At 42.0% G+C, this 17,103-nt stretch overlaps 1 protein-coding gene across 1 annotated transcript in view; it reads right to left on the bottom strand.

The window, feature by feature from the left end:
- Window positions 1-17,103, bottom strand: part of CENPP (centromere protein P) — a 277,456-nt gene that overhangs the window by 253,646 nt on the left and 6,707 nt on the right. Inside the window, exons 2-5 of the mRNA XM_066596426.1 lie at window positions 16,268-16,414; window positions 10,529-10,680; window positions 5,584-5,672; window positions 1,703-1,782 (exon numbers count right to left, since the gene is read on the bottom strand). Coding sequence (XP_066452523.1) covers window positions 1,703-1,782; window positions 5,584-5,672; window positions 10,529-10,680; window positions 16,268-16,404 — 458 coding nt within the window. The 5' untranslated portion in view covers window positions 16,405-16,414. The remainder of the gene's footprint in view (window positions 1-1,702; window positions 1,783-5,583; window positions 5,673-10,528; window positions 10,681-16,267; window positions 16,415-17,103) is intronic.

The following is a 17,103-nucleotide window of genomic DNA, read 5'->3' on the forward strand; positions in this document are numbered from 1 at the left end:
ATCAGGAGGCTGGAATCGGCAATGGAACGCACAGAGCCCATGGCGCACCATGGGAGAAGACCCGCGGTGCACCATGGGAGAAAACCGCAGTGCATCCCTGGGAAAGGACCGGAGGCCATCTTTGGGAGATGATTTTTTAAAGTCCTTATTTCGTCGGACCGGTGAGTAGCAAGCGGTTTAAAAACCGCTTTAATTTGCTATTTTATGCCAGGGGGGTGACAGGGGGAATAGGGTAAGGTAACATTTTGAGGTTTGCCGCGAGACAACCCCTTTAACCAACCACATACCAAAACCTACCTCAACGGACCTGATGCTCCAATTGCCCCCAGCGGATAAATAAAAGCTCCAATAAAGGGTTAAATCAAAATCACAATGCTTAATTATTATCAGACATCTCCTGAATAACTGGAGATTGACCCTGTAACTCCGGTGCGTACATGTACGTCACCACACAGCAACGCACCATCACGCTATAAGCGCCAGCTGGAGGTACAACGCAGACGCTCACAGCCGCGTCATTACATCAGACGCATTACGGACGCGTCATTACATCAGACGCATTGCAATGTCAAAAACGTCATCACGTTGCCGTCGTTACCGACGTCACATTCGTCATCACGTTGCGGACGTCCAATCCCCACTACATTTACGACGTCCCTTATCAGATGACGCCATCACGTCAACAGTGTCATAGAACTCATCAGGGCAACCGGGGCGTATACTTTTCAAATCAACTACCCACATGGGCGTGACTCAATCTGTGTTCTAAATACTGGATAGATGTATACAGGACAACAAGCAAAATATCATAAAATTATACAATTAGATTCTCCATACATAGAGGGAAATGGCATATTCCTTCAATTCCAATTATTGATCGTAACCAGTGATTCCACAAGGCAATTAAGAAAGAACTTATTAACATGGCCAGGACCCTCAAACAGAGTATCAGGAAAATTAAGTACCTAATACCTAATCACAGGATAATATACCTGTGCAGTAGAACAATATATAAACTATGACATGCATAGTCCAGTCCTCAATACTGAACCGGTTACCTGTCTTTGGATGGAGGAATAAAAAGTAATTTTGATATTTTCATAATCATCAGTTGCTGCCTGGTTACTCCACATAATTAGACAAAAAAGTTTGTTTGCTGTTGCAGAATTCCTTTTAAGAGCAAACCAATCGCATCCATATCTGCACCTTGTGATAAGAATGTTCGTTATAAGTCTGTATAAATATCGATGCCTCTTCAGATCCAATCCATTTAAGCCTGAAGAAGAACCCTGCATTGGTTCGGAAGCTTGCTATTACATCATGTATTTTTGTTAGCCATTAAAAGGTATCATACCTACAAGATTACGTGGTTTCTCTTGCTGGGAAAAATTACATTTTGTAGCCTGAAAGAACCCATTGGAAACCATGAGCTTCACATACAGGCGTTTTGTAGCAATGATTTTGTAGTGAGATTTCGTAGCCCGTGTGAAAGAGACCTAAATAGTTCTAAAGTATCCATTCAGTGTAGCAGATAATATAGCAATGAAGAGAAGTCTGTACATTACTGAGAAATGATCAGGAACAATGTGAGAAATCGTAAAGTGTCCTAATTGCATTGCACTATTTTGCTTCACTTGTGATGTAATACTGAAGGTGAAAAATCGAGAACTTATACAAACAAATGCATAAAATTTGACCTTACCGAGATATCAGCTTCATTAATTCTGAATTGTCTTCGCAGTCCGTGTAGATATTGATATGAATGACCTGGCATTTTTCAGTCTGTAAACAATTTCAACAGTTTACTATGGTTATAAAACTCTTGACATAGTATTAGCTGTTCTCAGCTGTCAGCCCCACCAGAGATCAAAGGAATGTAATGAAGGAACAGCGGGTGGTGTGTTCCCTGACCACAGCTCCCAGTGGCGGCTCACATGCTGCTACTTGGTAATAATAGGCATTAGTACCAAGTAGTAGTTTATGCAAAATTATCAATCAAAAGCCATCTTTTGAGCAATCATCTCTGCAGTGTAAATGAGCCCTAAAAGGTTCGACAGATTTAGTTACAGATTAGTGCTCCAGTTGCAAGAGAAGTGCCTGTGCTATTCTCTCGTTTTGCTTTCATATTATTAATTGTATCCAGTAACTATGGCCAAATCTGCTTCCCAGACAGAAAAATTAATAAATTGAGATCCTTTTGGCAATTACCCAAATTCAATCATTTATGTCTGAGGTTGCACCAAATTCACCTTTTCTTTTGTTTGTCTGCCATTTCATATGTTTACCCTTGGGGTATAACATTACATAGGGTGGGCTGCACCTTCCAAAACCATAAAAAGCAAAAAGGCTTTTTCATCATATCCTTACAACCGAGCTCTTAGCTCCAATTTCTCATTTCTTCCCTTTTCTTTTGACTAGAGATACGTTTCAGGAAAGCAGAAATGATGTGAACAAATATAGTGTGTTTATCTTACAACATTTAACCCCAAATTGAGATCACCTATAATGCTTCATATTAGGATAGAACATGGGTTGACAAGTAGAGATATGGTGGATATGTACTGATGTTGCATCATTAGGCTTGACTGCTATGAAGTTCTAGTAGTGTGCAAAGGTATTTGCATAGCTTGGCAGTGATTACAAAGCAATGGCTATGCAAATAGCGTGGGGCGCTGAACGAACATTTGACATGTTCAACAGATGTAGTGTGCTGAATATTCATTTGACTGTCGCTACATCTGTACATCGGGGAGAAGAATTCACTTCTCCTTTTTCAGGGGCCCTTTGGAATAGCAAAGTAACAAAATAAATAGAGAAATTTGACTTCCCATCCTCTTTTCCTCTGCTCAGGTTTGATTACTCTTCTGCGCTGTCTGTAGCGGAGTGCTGGGCCCCATCGGCTCCCCTTGGCCAGTAACCAGAGCATTGTACGGATGCATTTCTGAGCCAAAGGGGCCAAGAACTCAGCTGAGAGCTTCAGCGCCTTCATTTCATCTATTGTTAAGGAACTCTGCACCCAGACTCCCACTGATCAAAGCTTTAGTCATGCTACTATGACATTTGAAACGTTTTATGAATAGTTTAAAGGCAAACATTAAGGATTCCTAAATAAAAGACTGTATGACAAACAATCCCTTTAGTTATGCAAAGTTTAGGTAATTATATGGAGGACACATGCAATACTTCAAGTTCCTTAAAGCCTTTAAAGTGATATAACTAGTGAGACTTTAAATTTGACCATCTTTGCACTGAAGTAAAAAATGTACATTAATGAAAAGCAACTGCTCTGGAAGAGCAAATACAAAAAGCTGCTGCCACCTGGTGGTGATACTGTAGTAATGCACTACATACACAATAACTAAAGCACAACTACACAGAGCAATCACTCAAGGAATTAAGACCCCCAAAAATGGTGAATATATATAACCTCCTGTTTGATTAATCACATCGAACAAAGAATACAGCAGACTATTTATGGGTTCACTGTATTCTTGCAGGTAGCGACCCTTCAGACTATTCTGTGCGCGCGGGGCGGAGGGAGAGAGATGCTTTTAGGCTACGTTCACATGAGGTAAATGCGCATCAGAATTCTATGTGTTTACCATGGATTTCTATTAACTTGAGTCATGGATCGGCATGTGGATCTCAAGTACGTAAGCGGTAAAATCGGCGCAGTTCATACTATGATATGGATTCCCATTAAAACTAATGGGAGGCTTCAAATGTGGATTTTGACACAAATTCCATGCAGAAGGATTGCAAATTCTGCATGCAAAAATGTTGTGTAAACGCAGCCTCTGAGTTTGGAAAAAACAAAACAGCGATTATGTCATTGGGTTCTATTACCGCTCAGCATGCTGTATGAATGCAATGCTGAATTCGTTTTGCAGTTCGTCACTATTTCGGCAATAGCAGACTTACATTTTATTTTACCACTTTTGCATAATAAAAACAGATTTGATGTAAATAAATTCTCTGTCGTACTGCTACATTACAGGAGCCGCAACCTCTTATACATTTTCCCACTGATGTAGTTGTATTTGGTGGGTGAATGCGGGACAATTTATAGTTCTCAATGGCACCATTTTGGGTTATACACAACTTATTGTTTGGCTGTTAAATTACAGTAAATAAATGCAGGAAAATAAAACACATTCTAGATCTTATGTTTCAATGTTTAAAGGGAATACAGAAGGTGAGCCCATTTCTAATCTCATGGGGTATCTACACTATGAGGCAATATACCATATTATTTCCCTATAGTTCTAGGCAAACTGTTAGACCGTGAATAGGCATATAGTCATGACAGACCCACCTTTGTTAGGCCCCTGTCTGCCATACTAATACATCTACATTCCACAATTGCCGTTGTAGGGGCAACAATAAAAAGAGGTAGTCCTCTGTCTAACCACTTGCATGTTGCAGTCACTATTGACAGCAGCATCCAAGGGGTAAGGCCCTATTCACATGTCAATTCAACCTCTAACGGAAGGTTGTGACAATTCCTGCTGTATAGGTATACAGTGAGATATGTCCACTACAGACTCCCATCAGATTATTTTTCTGTATATATATTTATTTATTTTTTTTATTGCATACTGTTGTACCTATTTTTGCAGCCTATTATTGACCTATACCAGCCCAACCAATAGAGGTCAAAAAAGGACAATCATTTGACCTCTGTAGGATGAATGGATTCCTATGGATTTGTTTAGCATGTACATCATGAAAAGTAATGTGAACAAGCCCTTAAACATTCAGGTTCACAGATATTTCCAATTCTGGCAATGACCATCAGAAATCTGCTATAAAAACCTTCAGCGAATTTGCAGTGAACCCGGCAAACAAAGGATCAGAAAATCTACACAAAAATACGCTATACGTAAATGGGGTTTTGAAAACACAATTCACATTTATTGGGATGTACTTTGTTGCAGAAACTGCTATAAAAATCTACAACAAATGCACAAAGCTTAAACGTGATTTAGACGTCAAATACACAGTAGGGACGGTAGAGCGCTGCAGGCTTTCTGGTACGAAAAGAAAGGGTTAAGACCTAAGAGTGTGGCAAGAACTCATATAAAAGGAGCAGATCCTGCCATACTCAAGGGGAAGGAAAGCTGGCTGCTAGCCAGAGAGGCGGTGAAGGAGCGGCATTAGGACTTGGTGTCTGAGGTCCGGTGCGGACCAGTTTTGGGCCCCTCACTAGTCTGAAAGAGGACGACGCCCTCTCGATGCCCAGTGAAGTTAGTGACAGTGACCCTATGGGTTTGTGAACCCTGGACATTTGTATGCTGTATATGCTGTGCTGAGTAATAAATTCTGGCAGGCGCCAGATTTAAACTAAAATCCTGTTTCTGGAGCATCTGTATGCACGTGTGGCGTCCATTCTGGTCTGAGAGGTCGATCGGCAGGCGAGGAACCCCACTTGCCACAGTGGACATATAGTTATCAAGTCAGCTAGTTGTGGAAGTGAATCTATTTCATTTATATCATATCTTGATCATTAGTTACACATCTGCATTAAAATCAATTCACCATCTACATAATTCAAAGAAACTATTTCTAGTTTCACCTCCATACCTGTTCTTCCAATGTTTTAAACATCACCACAAAGGAAATAAAGATGCAGCGACCCACAAGTATATGGCTGTAAGTGATCGCCTCTTTAGCTGCAAAAAATAACCAAAACAAAAGTGATGAAAAACCACCTATTTACAGCATGTCTGCCGTGTTTGTATGAGGTTTTAAACATCTAACAATATAAATGCATTGATAATCAATAAGTAGGGCTCTGACGATATAACATTCTGAGTTGGATCTCCATCTTAAGGGTTTCCTCTGGAAGTAAATCCAATCTGACTGTTATCTGTCCCCGTCTTGTACATTCACTGTTGGCACCTCTGTAACATATCATTTGGCATCGATGTTTTTGAAAATGCTGTATTTCTACTATAGACTAAAGCTCCTTTTAGACGGGATGACTGTCTAACACTCATCTCCGCATGTACTCGCTCCTATGCTGTTGCACAGGAGAGAGCATCGTTGGCTCGCAGTGGGGCAGCTGGAGATTTCCTCTGTGAGCCCCAATGTTCAGAATAACGATGACAGACGTCTTAGTGTCTTTAAACCACCACAGTGCTGGAGCAGAGTTCTATAAACCCCTCTATCCCAAATACGTACTGCAATGCTGGTAAGTACAGTATTTGCCAAGTCCTTCTCAGTAGTTACAACAGTAGCAGAATTACCAGCTCCTTTCACCCCAGACAGACCTCGGCATTGAGCAGAGGGTTGGACCCCATAACCCTGGAGGACCCTTCTAACTCTACAATCGTATGATATAGTCAATGCAAGACTATGTCTGGTGAGCATGTGAGAAATGAGAAAATTCCCTGTCACATAACGCTGTAACTGCAGATAATAATGGGAGAATCCTGTCCCTCAAATGGGATACAAGGTGTCTAGTAGAAGACAGGGTATGTAGTTTTTCCCGATCTTCAAGTGGTGAAAATACTGTGTTAAAGTCGTGCCTCCTTCCCCTACAATTTTTAATGGCGTCCCATCCTGTAGTCATTTTGAGGTCAGCTTACTGAAAAAATCCCAATTATCACCCTTCGGGGAATGTACATTGTACAAAGACCAACTCTCTGCATTATGTTCTAAGAGGTCGTGGATCCATCTACCTTCATCATCAAGTTCTGTGTGCAGTATATTACATGCAAAAGTTTTGTGGATCATAAATAAAACTCCTGCCTTTCCTTGTATCGCTGAGGAGCCATGCACCAAGCCAACTTAGAGTGTTTGCATGCTGTATAAATCTGCCTAATGTAAATGCGTCTCCTGCAATAAGGCGATGTCTGGGTGGGAATGTCTGGGTTGGATGTGGTGAAGTACACTTGTCTGTTTATTCAGCGGTCACCGGCCTTTGACATTCTACGAGAAAATCCTCACATTTGTAGTAAAAGTTTTAGGTTGAACCTGTCACTATGTTGAATGGAATAAAATAACGCAGCGTTATGTCGGGAGAAAATGTATTCAACCCCCCATATCAGCTTGTTGGCATCGATGGACAGACGTCCACCAAGCAGCACATTGACAGGTATTAGTACAAAGTTAAGAGAGGATATGTGCACCTCCTAAAGCATGTGGCCAAAAAACACCCCAGACATTTGCAAGTGTAATAAGACCATTAAACATATGAAAAGAAAAGAGAGCAAGCAGGATTAGTGACTTGCTATAAGAGAGCAAGAGACACAAAGTTGGGGTTTCTATTTTTTTTTGGCATAGCGAGAGCCTTTCTCTCCCAGAGACCCCAGAACATGAAATAGAGATCTACGAGTTAGTGCGGTAATACTAGTGAGTCTGCAATGTAAAATAGAAGAATACAGTGGTCTCCCCAGTCTAGAAGTGCCACCTAGCATGATAGCATAGAAAGTCTTTTCAAAGTCGTGATCTCTACTGAGATTTTGAGCTGAGCGCTGCCCTTCCAAGGATTGGTTCTAGTGAAGCATTGTTGGGGGATTTGCATCTAGAAGGTGACTTTTCAAATGTGGTGTTGTGAGGGGAGATAGAATTGTTACTGAGGATCTGTAGTCTCTCCAGGGCTGCTGTTGTATCTGCAAGAGTAGAATATTCCACTACTGAACCGTCTGGAAAGGTAGGGTGGCTGGATTGGCTAGCTGGAAGCGGATTTTGTGACGTACTAATGACGTGTATAAGTGACTGAAAGCCTGTCTTTTCAAAGAGATCTCTGCAGAGTAATCTTCAAAGAGCAGAAATCTAAAACCATATCCAGAGGTCTAGAGGAGGGCCGGAAGGCTGGTCCGATATCTACTTTAGGCCTCCTTCCCACGAACGGATTTACGCCGCGTAAATTCGCGGCAAAAATCCGCTGCGTTGCCCACTGCTATTAGGTTCTATTGAACCTAATAGCACAATGCTCACGATGCGGAATTCCACCGCGGAATTACGCACCGTGAAATCTCCCGTCCACACCCGCAGCATGCTCTATTTGCCGCAGGTGTACGCGCTGACGGCTTCCATTGCAGTCAATGGAAGCCGTCCGTTCACGCTATCTCCCGCTGTAACACAGCGGAAGATAGCGTGAAAACACTTCCCCGCCTACCGCCACCGCGTCATATGACGCGGCTGGCGCGTCACGTGACACGGCCGGCCGCGTCATGTGACGCGGTGGGCGTGTCACATGACGCGACGGCGGTGGGCGGGGAAGCGTCTTCATGCTATCTTCCGCTGGTAAGTATGGGGTCTCTGGGGGGCGCCGTGACGGGCTTCACTGCGGAATATTCCGCAGCGGAGCCCGTCACGCTCGTGTGAAGCCGGCCTTATTGTTATAATCCAGGAAGCTCAAAATTATTTGCTGAGGGCACATTTTCACAAGCTCCTTTGCAGTTGGATGGGAGTAGATCAAATGCAGATCAGGACCTACTTTATGAGCTCCTTCAATACAGCATCTGTGGTGGAGACCTAATGCTTCAGACAGGTCTATTTCACAAAAGTCCTGAAGATCATTTGGTTTGACAGTTTCATGTAGGCCTATTAGTCGAAGATTATTACGTTTGGATCGGTTCTCAATATCATCCACCTTTATGGTAAAACATGCGTTTTCCTAAAAAGGCAGCAGTAGATGTTTCAGCATTGTGGCCTGAGAAACCTTCAAATCTGCTTTCGAAATGCCACTATTTTGGTAGAATCCGTTTTCCCCGTTTGAAGATGCAAAAGGGTCTCTTGGACAGTGGCTTCTAGCGTTGTTTGAATATCAGGAGCAATCTGTCTGGCAACTTCAATTGTTAAACGTTTGTAATCCAAGCATTGATCCAATTGTGCGTCTAGGTCATCATGGGGATCAAGGCTTGGGAATACATGTCAGATATTGGGGTTTCACTGGAACTTGGGGGCTTCACAGGGAGAAATGTGATGGGCTTCTGGGAATGGCTAGGAGAGTTGCATTTCTGTTCGAACTTTTGCATGCTACGGAGAAGATATCTTTCCATGTAGATCAGTAGCTTTTGCATGTTGGTACGGAGCGGTATATATCTTATTGATTAGAAGTCCTTCAACTTCTGACAACAGTGTGAATCTGTATGTAAATGGATCTCAGAATGCAATATATCTGGTCATATGAAAACATATGGTCCATAAATGATACTTGAAAAGTGGAGTTTGCAAGTTTTGTTAGTTTTTGGAAGTTGTATAAGCTGCTTCCAGTTAACCGCCCAGTGCAAACCACATGGTCCCAATAGGATATCCAGTAGTAAGGGCAGTAGGACGATCTACAGTGATACAGGACCTGAGGTAAAACAATACAATGAGGTAGAAGCCAATTTACCCCATCTTGGAGCAAAAAAATTCCTTGCTGACTCCATAATGGCAGTCAGCCTAATCCCTGGATCAACACTCTTCAGAGAAAAATTCCTTCCTGACTCCAAGTCCGGCAGTGGAAAGATTCCTGGATAAACAACCCTTCTGGTTTTTTAATGTCTAGATCCTATAATGCTGTACCACTTTAAAAAGACGTCTAGCCACCTCTTAAACGCCTCCATCAATTTTGCCATCACCACTTCCTCAGGCAGAGAGTTTCACAGTCTCACTGCTCTTAAGGTGCATTTGCACACCAAGATGATTCCTCAGAAACTGACAGTTTTGAGCGATCATTTTGCATAGGTACTAATGGTCTAATTACTTTAAGTACTTCATTTGCATGTAATTAGAGAAGTGAGTGGTCTGTTCCCTAAATACATCACTATTGTTCTCCAGTGGGATAGCTGCTGTTAACTGCTGTTAAAGAATGTTATCTGCGCTGCCCTTGACGAACACAGCATGTGGTCCGTCTTATCTTATCGTCCTGAGGGACAAGGATTTCATGTGGACCTCAAGTCAGCGATGGACGAAAAGTGCACGATGGGCACACATTTACACACAATGATTATTTCTCAAAAGATGGCTTTTGAGTGATGATTGTTGTGTGTAAAAGGGACTTAACAGTAAAGAATCCCCTTCTATGTTGGTAATAAAACCTTCTTAGCGGATGCCCTCTTGTTACCGTCGCAGTCCCGGGTATAAAGAGCTCATCGGAGAGATACTTGTAGTGTCCCCCAATGTATTAATACATAGTTATCACCCCTTAACCATCTTTTTTCTAGGGTGAATAATGCCAATTTTGAAAGCTCTCTGAGTATTTTAATACTTCCATTCCGTTTATGAATTTAATTGTCCTTCTTTGAACCCCCTCAAGCATTGCAATATCTTTCCTGAGCATCAGTTTCCAGAACTGTACAAAGTATTCCACTGACAAGTGTGGAAGAATAATGTTCTCGGCCCTCGCCTCTATACCTCTTTTAATCCACCCCAAGACTTTATTTGCTTTTTGCAGCAGCTGACTGGCATATGTCCTGTGGATATACCATAAATGTCTAAGATTATAATACTCCTTATTCTGCCACACAGGTTCTTTAAAAAAAAATAGCTGATAGACCATGAAACAGTTATCTCACATTTAATCACTACTTACTTTTCTTTTCTCTTTTCTTTAAGTATGCAGTAAGCTGAATCCCAGTGACTTCTTTTAAGAACCATCTCTCCTGGTCACAATGCACAAGTTTTTCCTCTATAGCTTTCATGTCCGTGTTATCGTCACTGCTGCCTTGCTCATTAAATGACTCTCTGGGGAACATCAAGATTTAAAGACACAGGTATTAGCTGCAGTTAGGAGAAAGTCTATTTTTGTGAAGTACAGCTGTACTGACAGAGCACCACAATGAAATGCCCATCACTGAACATATAAAGCCAGGTTCACACCACGATTCTGCATGCTGTTGAGAGCTATTGTTTTCATCCCAAGATTAGAAAAAGGGCACCTTTACAACAGGATGCCTAACCAGTTGCCATTGACCTTTTATTTACAAAAAATTAGGATCCATTTGGTTCTTGTTCTTTAACAGGACAGAGAAAAGGGTCTGCATCATTTTGTATCCTGGTGCAGCCGGTTTTGATGGTAAATTAGACCAAAAAATAAATTGTTTCAACAGGATGCAAAAACATCATCTACTTTACAAGAGAAGGTTGGAAAAAAGAAATGCTAAGTTCAACCTATACTTCCAAAATGCTGATCCAACAAAAGATGAAAACTTAAATAAGGCATCTAAGGCTACCTGCACAATTGTAAAGTTGTGCCCAAGTTCCATAGTGTCACAGCTCATGCTGGAAGTACACAAAGTTTTTGCTGCAGTTTTTTCAGACAAGTACATGAAGTGAATACAAAATAGAAAAGTATATCAGTCTTTCCTTTATGTTTTTCCTTCTCTTTCCAGCCACTTGCATTTGACTAAAAAAAAAAACTGCATCAAAAACTGCCACAAAATCTGCCTGTGCGATTCAGGCTGAACAGTAAAGAATCTCCAGCTCTGCTGATGATGAAAACTTCCTTGTCTCTAGAAGTAGAGGACGCCCCCTTCTTACAGCCCTCGGTATAAAGAAAACATTACACAGATATCTGGACTCAATCCTGATATAGTTACACAGTTCTATTAATCTTCTCTAACCTCTCTTTTTTGCAAACTAACATTCCCAATTTTGATTGTGTTTCTGGGTATTGTAGTCCGACGACTACATTGGCTTACGTCATCCGCCTTTGAAACTGCTCAGTTTCCAATATGTCTTTCTTGTGCAATGCTGCCCAGAATTTACACAATGGGCCTTATTTATTAGAACTTTGTGAAACTGTCTTAAAGAAAATCTCTGTCTGTGTAGCCCATAACAACCAATCACAGCACAGCGTTCATTTTACCAGAGCAGTTTCAGAGAAGAAAGCCGATCATTAATTGGTTGCTATGGCCAACAAAGAGTTTTTCTTTTAGACAGTTTTGATAAATGAGGCCGAATATTTCATGTGTAGTCTGACAAGTGACATGTAAAACTGTTTTTGCTGTCCATAGCAACCAATCTTGGCATAAAAGTCAATTTTGTTGCAAACCTTTTAAAATTTACGGTCCATTAACCCCTTAATGACACGGCCTATTTTAGCGTTGAGGACCAAGCGATTTTTGGTATTTTTCCATCTCCATTTTTCAAAAGCCATAACTTTTTTATTTTTCCGTTGACACGGCCGTATAAAGGCTTGTTTTTTGCGTGGCGAACTGTAGTTTTTATCGGCGTCATTTTTGGGTACCTAGACTATATTGTAAAACTTTTATTTTTTTTTATGATAACAGGGAGAGAAAACACATCAATTCTGCCATAGATTTTTGTTACAGCGTTAATCATGCAGCATAAATGACACACTACATTTTTTTCTGTGGGTCGGCACGGTTACAACGATACCAAAATTCTTATAATTTTTTTTTGTTTTTTACACTTTTTTTTTGCAATAAAAACCCTTTTTTTGGAAAAAAAAATTTTCTCTATAGCTGCATTCAAAGTCCTGTAACTTTTTTATGTACAGAGCTCTGTGAGGGCTTATTTTTTGCGAGACGAGCTGTAGTTTTTATTGGTACCATTTTGGGGAATGTACGGCTTTTTTGATCACCTTTATTGCGTTTTTTGGGAGACAAAATGCTAAAAATTAGCATTTTGCCTCTGTTTTCTAGCGTTTTTTTTAAAGCTTTTTACCGTACAAAATAAAAAGTGTGTTCAACTTTTTGTACACGTCCTTACGGACGAGTCAATACCAAATATGTGTTTTTTGTTTTTTTTTTAACCTTTTTTTATGCTAATTTAAAAAAAGCACAAAAGGTTTTTTTTTACTTTTTTTACATTTTTCTTTTTTTAAACATAATTTGTCCTCTGAGGGACTTACAGTACAGCACTTATGATCGCTGTCATAAGGCATGGCAGAGCTACTGCTCTGCCATGCCTTATCACTTATACAGCGATCATAGGCATTGGCAACGCAGGACGCCAGTGTCTGGCGTCCTGTTGCCATGGCGACAGGCCGGGCTCTCGCGAGAGCCCGCCGGAGACACAGAGGGAGCGCGCTCCCTCTGTGAACTCTTTCCCTGCCGCGATCTACTTAGATCGCGGCAGGGAAGAGGTTAACAGCGGGGGGCACATCTCCGACAGTCATGATCTCGCGCTATCCCGATGACGTACCGGTACGTCATTTTGCGCGAAGTACCCGCCTTCCATGACGAACCGGTACGTCATATTGCAAGAAGGGGTTAATATCTATAACATTACTTTTTTTTTCATCCTAATAGGTCCAAAACTCTGTGTCAATTCATTTCTCTGTAGCACATCCTTATAAATAACAGCATCACGGAAGATGTATATAGCAGTACTGAGCAGTGTAGATGCGATTTTAAAAGTTGTGAAGCAGGAAATCACTTAAGCTTGCACATCAGATACAAGTAGGCTAATGTTTGAACAACCATTGAATAAACATTTGTCTGTATTTACAGCTGCAGCCATACGGATTTTAGTCCATTCTGGCCTTTCAAGTTATTTAAAAGACAATACGTGTTCAATGACAGACTAAGGATCTTTCTGAGAACATTCTTCTAAAGGAAGATCATCACCAACTATCGAACAAAACTCTGAGCATGGCAAACTTTTTCCAGACGATGACAGTCATTCATTACAGCAAAAGTAGTGACAGCAAAAATGGTGCAAAAAAGTTTAAAAAAAATACTTTATTCCTCCATACGAATATGCAATGTTTCGACTTTGTAGTCTTTATCAAGCATATTAGTCATATTAACTAAACATACATATATAGTGAAGCACATTTGGTGGATCCTTGATTTGGGCTCCTGCCTGTGACTGTGCATTTTTTGTATCTGACTCGCTGGGAACAACAATTTAGATTGTGCTGCTGGCATACGTTTTCTCTCACTTTCGACAGTCATTCATTGGTCAGCTAAAGCAATAATTCACTGTTAAATTTCAAGCAATGAACGATAATTTTAGTTGAACTTGTCCATTTCGATCAAATTTAGTCCAATCTGTATGAACACTGTACTAGAAGCTTGAGACAATGTACGTCCTGTATGTTGTCTCTGTTACTAGTAATGGTTTTTTACACGACAACAGGCAGTGGACAGCAAATTTGAGCAAAGGGGAAACCTTAGTGGCCAGCACTTTAGAGGAATTTTTAAGCACAAAAACTTAATTTTTGGTATATAAAATAGTGCACTTTTGCTCGTTATCACACTGGCTATCACATAAACACATATTTGCTCAAACTGAAGGGACCATTTAAAGAAACAGTTTTAGGAAAGCTTCGTAGAACTGCTTTAATGCTGCAGCAGGTTTCCCAATTAAATGCAATACGAAAAATCTGTATAGCAAGTGCATACACATCATAGAGGCAGACCATGTGGCTGCTATAGGGCTCGGCCCTAGATAGTCTCATCTTGTTTGCCACTGAGTATTCAGAATCTATACAGTGCGGTGCTCTTTAAATTGACTGCATAACTGGCAAATAGAAGAGTGGGTAAGAAGAGCCTTGAATGAAGCGACAAGCTTGTGTGCCACTGTAGTGAAGTAAGGGGTAAAGTCCTGGATGGTGTGTATATACCACGGAGATTACTAAACTCCAGAGTTTGCATTAGACAAGAGCTCTCCGGGTCACACGTATATTCCAGTCCAGGAAGTACCTGAAGCTGGAACACAGCTGAAACATAATTGAAAAGAAGCAGGAAAAGCTCAGTAAGGCCGCCTGCAGACGGGCGGGTCGGATCCGGTGGCGAGAATTCTCGCCGCGGGACCCGACCCGAGCGCCTGCAGGGAGGAGCGCGTACTCACCCGCGCCCGGCGGCCCCGGCTCTTTCATGTGCCGGCGCATGCGCAGACCGGAGCCGGCGGCCGGGTGAGTGACTTTTCTGTGTGAGGCTCTGCGAGCCCCACACAGAAATAGGACATGTCGCGGTTAGTCGCGTATTGTAATGCACTCCTATGCAGGCTTTCAGTGGCGGAAATCCCGCGGGATTTCTGCCCGTGTGCAGGTGGCCTAAGAGAGAGATTGTGGCAGAGTGTGTTCAGCCAGACCAGAGAGAGGACAGAGTGTTTGCAGAGTCCCTGGAAAGCTGGGTGAAGAGAACCTGGAGAGCTGAGGGAAGCAAAACCCTGAGAAGGGTTGGGTTAGAATCTCTGCATAAGATTACAAAGACTGTTATTTTGTGTACCTTATGCACATTATATGGCTGGAGAAAGCCTGTGTTTATGACTGACAGTTTGGCAATAAACCACCCTGCTTTACCATCACCTGCCTCTGCTGCCGCCTGACTTCCTACAACGGAAACATACCTGTTGTGGATCCTGCTTACAGCCACCAATCATTTAAACTCTTTGGGAATGCCTGTAATAGCGAAAAGCTTGCACTTTGCCATCTCCAGTAGCCCCATTGAAATGAATGGAGTAGCAGCACTTGATTGCCACTTTATTCTATTTTTTCCCCCAACTTTGCGGATTGCAACCAGGAGAATGGGACACAGGACCCTTGTGATCGGTTCCAGCGGTAAGTCCCCATGATCAGACAGTTATCACCTATTCTACATGTTGATTCTGTGAATACCATTTTAACGAACACGGACTGTCCAAAGCAGAAATCCCCTCTAGGATTTGGTTGGACTTGTAGTGGCCTGAAAAAGGGCACTATATAGCGCTGTTTAGCTGTGGGGATCGGTAATATAATAACCGGCCCTATGGGTTTAATCTGAGTCATTTTGCACAAGGGATGCAGGTAGCCTAGCAGCCAAACAGGTTGTGATTGGCTGCAGACAGACTGGTCAGGTGACAGAGGAGATAAAAAGCTAGAAAAACAACGGTCGCAGGAGAGCAGCAGAAGGAAAGGCAGAAGCAGGAGAGAAACAAGAGAGAAAGCAAAGAAACAGGGGAAGAATCAGAAAAACAGAGAAGGAGAGTCAGCTGTGACAGTGAGTAGAGGGGAGATGAAGAGATGTAAATATTAAGAGGGATGGAGAAAAGAAATTCAGAGTAAGCTCCCAGTGTATAAATGTGTTAGACACATGTATCTTCATTGTTGCAAAATTGTATATAATTTGTTAATCACTGTGCGTTTGTTGAAGAGAATTACCTAATCTCCCTGTCTGATTGAATAATAACACTGTGTTTACTACAAGTTAAGCAAAATATCTGACTCCGTGTGTTATTCAGCACCTCACTACTAACTACTACAAATCGTGTGCAAGGGCACTGGCGTCCGAACAAAAAAAGGAAAACAAATCATAATTACCCACAAATAATCCCACCATAGACTTATCCATAAAAGCAAGAAAAATCACATATTACTGACAGCGCCTTCTTGATGTTGGGCCTGGACAGGAAGGCAATCTCTCTTTGATTTTCTTCATATTTTTTCTTCAGCTCTTGAAGCTCTTGCTTGAGAGACGAAATAGCATCTTCACACCTCTCCAATGTATTTCTCTGCATCTTTCATATGCTACAGAAAAGAAAGAAATAACACAATACCAATGAAGAATATTACATCAGGATGGAAACCTCCAGTACCAATTAGTGAGGGCCTGTCAGCTCTCCTGCCGTGTATTTTACTATTTGTATTTCCCGTGACGTAACAGTTCTGGAACAACTTTTCCTTAGTCTCTGGGTTGATAACAGATAAGCATGCATCCACCTGTTAGGGCTCATGTCCACGGGCAGGTTTGAATTCCAGGATCCGCGTAGGGCACTGCGCGGATGATCTGGAGTTTAAGCCGCCCATAGGCAATTCATGGGCACTGGCAGCTTAATTAAAGCATGCGGGTTTGTTTTCCGGACCATCCAGTCCAGAAAACAAATCGCAGCATGCTGGATTTTGCTGCTGGGATGGCTTCCATTGAAGTCAATAGAAACCGTCCGATCTGCAGCACACCCAGAACTGTCACTCCGGGTGCGCTGCGGGTCCCGCGCGAAAGCAAGCGATTTAAAAAAAAAATCTCCACTGCACATGTGCGGAGGGGTGCAGGCCAGCAGGCCAACCCACATCCTGGCACACACGCCTACATGCACGGAGGAGATGCCAGACCGCCCACACACGTCCGGAATGTCCTTATGCCACGGGCAGGGTGGGATACCGCGGCGGGGCTCCCGCCCACGGAACTCGACCCGCCGGTGAACATGAGGCCTTTTACT

Source organism: Eleutherodactylus coqui, chromosome 3, assembly GCF_035609145.1.
Source record: "Eleutherodactylus coqui strain aEleCoq1 chromosome 3, aEleCoq1.hap1, whole genome shotgun sequence".
In the NCBI taxonomy this organism is placed as follows: domain Eukaryota; kingdom Metazoa; phylum Chordata; class Amphibia; order Anura; family Eleutherodactylidae; genus Eleutherodactylus; species Eleutherodactylus coqui.